The 5,909-nt window shown below is 37.0% G+C and overlaps 1 protein-coding gene across 1 annotated transcript in view; it reads right to left on the reverse strand.

The window, feature by feature from the left end:
* Positions 1 to 2,843: 2,843 nt before the first annotated feature.
* Positions 2,844 to 5,909, reverse strand: part of ankrd13b (ankyrin repeat domain 13B) — a 90,253-nt gene continuing 87,187 nt past the window's right edge. Inside the window, exon 16 of the mRNA XM_015395746.1 lies at positions 2,844 to 3,470. Within this exon, the coding sequence (XP_015251232.1) occupies positions 3,269 to 3,470 (202 nt within the window). The 3' untranslated portion in view covers positions 2,844 to 3,268. The remainder of the gene's footprint in view (positions 3,471 to 5,909) is intronic.

The following is a 5,909-nucleotide window of genomic DNA, read 5'->3' on the forward strand; positions in this document are numbered from 1 at the left end:
ACATGGAATAAAAAGGGGGGTCCTGGAATAAAAGAGGGAAACCTGGAATAAAGAGGGAAACCTGGAATAAAAGAGGGAAACCTGGAATAAAAAGGGGGGGTCCTGGAATAAAAGAGGGACCCCTGGAATAAAAGAGGGAAACCTGGAATAAAAGAGGGAAACCTGGAATAAAAGAGGGAAACCTGGAATAAAGGGGGAAACCTGGAATAAAAGAGAGAAAACTGGAATAAAAAGGGGGGGTCCTGGAATAAAAGAGGGACCCCTGGAATAAAAGAGGGAAACCTGGAATAAAAGAGGGAAACCTGGAATAAAAGAGGGACCCCTGGAATAAAAGAGGGAGACCTGGAATAAAAGAGGGACCCCTGGAATAAAAGAGGGAGACCTGGAATAAAAGAGGGACCCCTGGAATAAAGAGGAAAACCTGGAATAAAAATGTGAAAATTGTGGGACTTTCTGGGTCCTGGAAAGTGTTTTAGACTGAAGTCATTGGATCAGAGGAGGTGTGAGAATTCATCCTCTCTCTGCATGTTGATGCTTCCATCTATTTAATAATAACTTTTTATTCTGCTGGTTTCTGTATTTTTTACGATCCAGAGGGGAAATGTGACGACTCATCCTTACGGTTGCATTTTTCCCTCCCTCTCTCTGCCTCCAAGTTGTGTTTCTTGGAGGGTTTTAGTCTCTAAGCTCAGCTTTTTTCCTCCTTCTTATTGAGCTTAAAATAACCGGAGTCAAAGCCCCCCTCGGATTCAGCCGAGGCGCCGGGAATCCGTGTCACAGGGAAGATGATGGAGGTGGCAGCTGCTAAAAACAGATCAGCCCCGTCTTTTTGCTGACTGACTGCAGCTTTGGAAATCTCAGGAGAAATAAGGCGCTTTTCCTCGCCGTCCTTTTACCAAAATAAATCTGGGAGGGGAAAAAAAAAGAAACCTTGGAAGGAGGGATTGGGATGTTTTTTATTCAAATCACTCATACGCAGCAGGTCCAAAAGAGGTTTCTTTATTAGAATCATCAGAATTCACTTTGCAGGGTTACAACTGGAAAACATCTCGATGCGTCGGCTGCTTTTACAAATGAAAAAGCATCTTATTAACCAGCCAAGATTCAGTGTAATTAGAGAGAAGATGGAGGGAAATCTCCTCAGTTTGTGCTGACTTCATCGTGGTAAACATCTTTTAGAGAAATTATACTAAAAAAACCCTCAGGATCCCCTTACATTTGATTAACGCCAAACCCTTCTCATAACTTGAGTGCAACATTAAGTCATTCGCAAACCTTCAGATATTTTTGAACCTTTTTTACCGCCATACGCTATTGGATGTCCTCAGCTCAAACAAAAGGAACCCATTTACGAGTGCACATCATGCTGAAATATGTTTATATCAGTGATCAAAGAGAAACACAGACAAAATAAAAACAAAAATCAGTTCAAATATCTCCTGATAACGTTTCTACTCCACAAACAGCTTACATGACATTAGTCCTTTATTAGTTTCAATACAGTAGAGTTAATGCTCCTCTTCCTCATCTTCCTGCAGGATAAACTGCTTTGTGCTCAAACGATCCGCCGCTAACAGTCTTATATTTGATCCACCTGCAAAGCTTGGTACAGTACATGATTTCTGGAAATTAAAAGCAAGAAAGGAAGCGTACCTTCATGTTATTTGGAACAATTTCATTTAAAAACTGAATTCTGACGCTTTGTTGACATTCATCCCAGATTCTCGCCCCTCACTGCTTTTTATTTCATTTGTTTTGACAGTTTAAAAACTGACCGGTTCATTATGGAGTAAATTTTACTGCAAGAATTTTGCAAGCAGATAAGAGTTGGAAATGGAAATTTGAAAAAAATCAACCCAGAAGTGAAACTTAAATATACGGAAGAGGATTAGGGACACTGGGAAAAAAAAAAGTTAACTGATTTTTTAAAATTTTATTTCAGTTTAACATGGGAAAAAAGTCAAAATTCTGAGATTAAAGTCAGAATCCTGACAATAAAAAATGTCAGAATTCTGAGATTAAAGTCAGAATTCTGAGATTAAAGTCACAATCCTGAGATTAAAGTCAGAATTCTGACAATAAAAAATGTCAGAATTCTGAGATTAAAGTCAGAATTCTAAGATTAAAGTCAGAATCCTGAGATTAAAGTCAGAATTCTGACAATAAAAAATGTCAGAATTCTGAGATTAAAGTCACAATCCTGAGATTAAAGTCAGAATTCTGACAATAAAAAATGTCAGAATTCTGAGATTAAAGTCAGAGTTCCGAGATTAAAGTCAGAATTCTGACAATAAAATATGTCAGAATTCTGAGATTAAAGTCAGAATTCTGGGAAAAAAGTCAGAACTCTGACTTTTTTCCCATACTAAACTGAAATTAAATTTAAAAAATCAGTTACCTTTTTATTTTTCCCAGTGGCCCTAATTCTCTTCCATATAAATAACTTCTAATCAGTCAAAATTGTTTTAGAGTAACTTTGCTTTTTTCTTACATTTTCTTTTTTTATAAATATTTTTTACTTTATTTTTAATGCTTTAATTTTTCTATTTATTCATGTTTCATCATTACAGAACTATATATTTTTTTCTCTTTTTCCAAAAAATTTGCAAAAATTGTGTTTTATAGATCAGATTACTTCATAGCAACAACATTTTTATGTATCAAGAGCAACTGCTTGCATTGGTTTCAAGTGTAATGTGAGGGAAATACAATTTGTACATTTCAATCCATAAATTTGAAAAGTTAAAATTTGAAAAAAAAAAATAATAATAAATAAATCTGAGAAAGTAGCAAAGTTACTTGCACTTTTTTTTCTCGATTTTTGATTTTTTTGATTTCCATTTACGAAACTCTTCTCTTGCAACAATAGTGGAACAAAGTTCACTCCATAGCCCAGAGGCAGAAGGGCTCAGGGGGGGTTTTAGTTTTGATGATGCTGGAGCAGAACCACTACAGAGGCCGCCTGATGACCCCCCTGCAAAGAAAATAAAAAGGTTCCTGGGTGTTTAGTAGTTTTGGTTGTAAACTGGCGCCGCTCAGCGCGGTACGGTGTGGTTCCTCTGAGCAGAACATGGAGTCCCTCTCCGACCTCATCGCTGTATGGCTTCTAGGGGAGGGTCTGACGGAGGCGGCGGGGGAACAGAGAGGAAGGACTTTTGATTGTTTCCCTCAGATGGTTCAGGCATGTGCTTCATCAGGTCAGCCGCCTCCTCCCTGTTGTCCCACCTCATCCTCAGGGGGCAGACCCCCCCCCCCCCCCCAGCTGCTCTCACTTCTCCATCAGGGACAGCTGGATGATCCGCTGAAGCTCCTCCTCCTCCCGCCGCCGCCGCAGGTCTGCCTCTTCCTGCTCCCGGGCAGAGATCTCCATGGCGATGCGCAGCTGCTCATTGTAGGTGCAGGTGTGCGGCTGCTTCTTGGAGGGGGTGGAGCTGAGACTGGTGGGGGGGCGGGGCTTGTGCTGCGGCGTCCTGAGGAACATGAAAACCTGGTCAGCGTTAGAGACTCTAAAGTAGAGCGACATCGCTCGGTTTGGTACCGATCCGACACAAACTTATCCTGAATCACCAATAAAAATAATAATACTACGTTATTATTAACTTCCTTTTATTATCTTTATATATATATATATATATATATATATATATATATAAAGAAATAAAGTTTTATGTGGCATCAAACCTCTTACCTTTTAGATGTTTTTTCTTGTGAATATTTTGATAAAACCGAGGACAATATGTAGACTGTTTAAAGGTGACTACTTTTATAATATGGTATAAATATGATAAACAGAAGCTAAAATAAAAAATTAAAAAATATATAAAACATAATGTGAGAGCAAATCAAAACAAAACAGAGTTGAGAAACTGGAATACAAAAATAAAATTCAAATATTTTCTTCACAACTGTAGTTGTTTACTGGATTTTGCTTTTAAAAAAAGTGTTCAAAAAATAGAAAATGTATATCTTCTCTTTTTTTTTATTAAAGGAATGTATTTTTCTTTCTAATCAAAACATTAAAAACACCCATCAGTAAGTTTTTAGATATAATGTTCTTTATGTAAATTAGTCTGTTGGGTCAAAGCGGCCGGTGCTGGAATTCTATTTAGGCTCAAAAAGGAAAAAACTAAACACTTTCAGGACGGATGATCCGTTTAACCTCATTCCATCAGGATCTAATGTTCTTTTTTTTCTTTTAAGGTTTTCTTTTAGAGGCAAATAAAAGGTTTATGCACCTTTAATATGCAAATCAATCATTTGCATGGTTTGCATTTAATATCAAATTTAGAGTGTTTTTAAATACTATTTAATTAATTTTTCTTATTTCTGCATCAATTAGTTTGAAAATAATATTCATTTAGTAAATAATATTTACACATCTAATGCTTGTTTTTCTAATTCCATTTATCCCTTTTAGTTTATCCTTTTATTTAATCAATAAAGCAGTTTTATCATTTACAGGAATAAAGTCACTTAAGATCTTTGAGACTTTTTTATTTTTGCTTTTTTAAAACCTGTCTGCTCATTTAGCTGCAAATGACCGAGATGCTGCATCCTGATGAACATGGAAACGAACACATGCATCTGTTTGATTTTTAGTATTTCTGTTCATTTTCCTCCCGTTTATCACTTTCTGCTGAGAACAAAGTGCAGTTTTAACTGCAGCTCCTCAGATTCACCGTTTGTTGATGGAAACACCTCCTACTTCCTGTTTGTTTCGCTTGATCGATATCCATCGCCAACTCATCATACTTATCTCTCCTTACAGAAGCGTAATTTTCAGAGTTATCACTGGTTTTCATTAGAGCATCAACAAGTTCTCCAAAGAGGAACCATCAGACGCTTTGAGACGCTCGGTGATCATCTCTAACCAGCTCATATTCCCTCCTCCTTTTGTTTCTCCTCTCCCTGCCTTCCTCAGATTTTTCTCCATATATTTGTTGTAACATGACTCCTTCCTCAATAAATGAGACGTAAAAAGCTGCACTGAGAGCCTGAGATGTCCTCAGATTCTTATTGTTCTGGTAGAAACTGGATATGAACAGATGAGTAAAGGAGAGAAACCATCTCACATCCTTCCAATCCTAGATCAGATAACGTCTAAAAAGATGAGAGAAATCATCTTTTTATTCAAGATTTCCCAAATTTAGGGCTAAATCTCATAAATTCTAATAAATAGAATGAAACCATAATTGATAGTTGATTTTCTGACTTGTATTTCTAATCAGTAAACATATGTAAAACAAATAAGATGAAGATTTTATTAAATGACAGTGTGTAACTTTTAGCCACCGGGGGCACTAGACCTGTAACTTTGAAGTGTAGCGATTTTGAACAGGTAGCATCGCTAAATGAACCAGTCTATCTGCGTTTTCTAATCTCATATCAAACCACTTAAAGTCACTGAGTTCCTGGTAAATTTAAGACCAAGTTCTAGATTAAATCTGATTAAATTTGTTACCTGAGTGAAGTTGGGCCCCCCCCACCTTCTTCAAATCAGACAAAATTAGTGTCAAACGTTTGTGCTGGTTGGTGCAGCAAAAATTTTTGTTTGTGCCGCTAGCATTTTAAAGATATAAAGAAATATTTCTAGAAGAAATTAATGAAAATGTAAAGGTCAAAAGGTCAACCAGCCCCCCCACCTCCTTCAAATGAGGCAAAATTGGTGTCAATTAACTCGGCTCCATTTGTGCCGCTGTCATTTTTTTTACAGTTTAAAATGATATAATCATAGGTTAGCAACTTATAATTTATATGAAATTCAGAGTTTCATATAGTTGACAAGGCGCGCACTATTAGTCCTATTAGGGATGGAACGGTTTATGAAAATCGTTCGGTTCGACTGTCCCGGTTCGATTCGCGTGTGTTTCGTTCGGTTCATGCGCTGCTCCTTTTTCTCATAGGCGAAG

Source organism: Cyprinodon variegatus, unplaced genomic scaffold (assembly GCF_000732505.1).
Source record: "Cyprinodon variegatus isolate N-32 unplaced genomic scaffold, C_variegatus-1.0 Scaffold759, whole genome shotgun sequence".
NCBI lineage: Eukaryota > Metazoa > Chordata > Actinopteri > Cyprinodontiformes > Cyprinodontidae > Cyprinodon > Cyprinodon variegatus.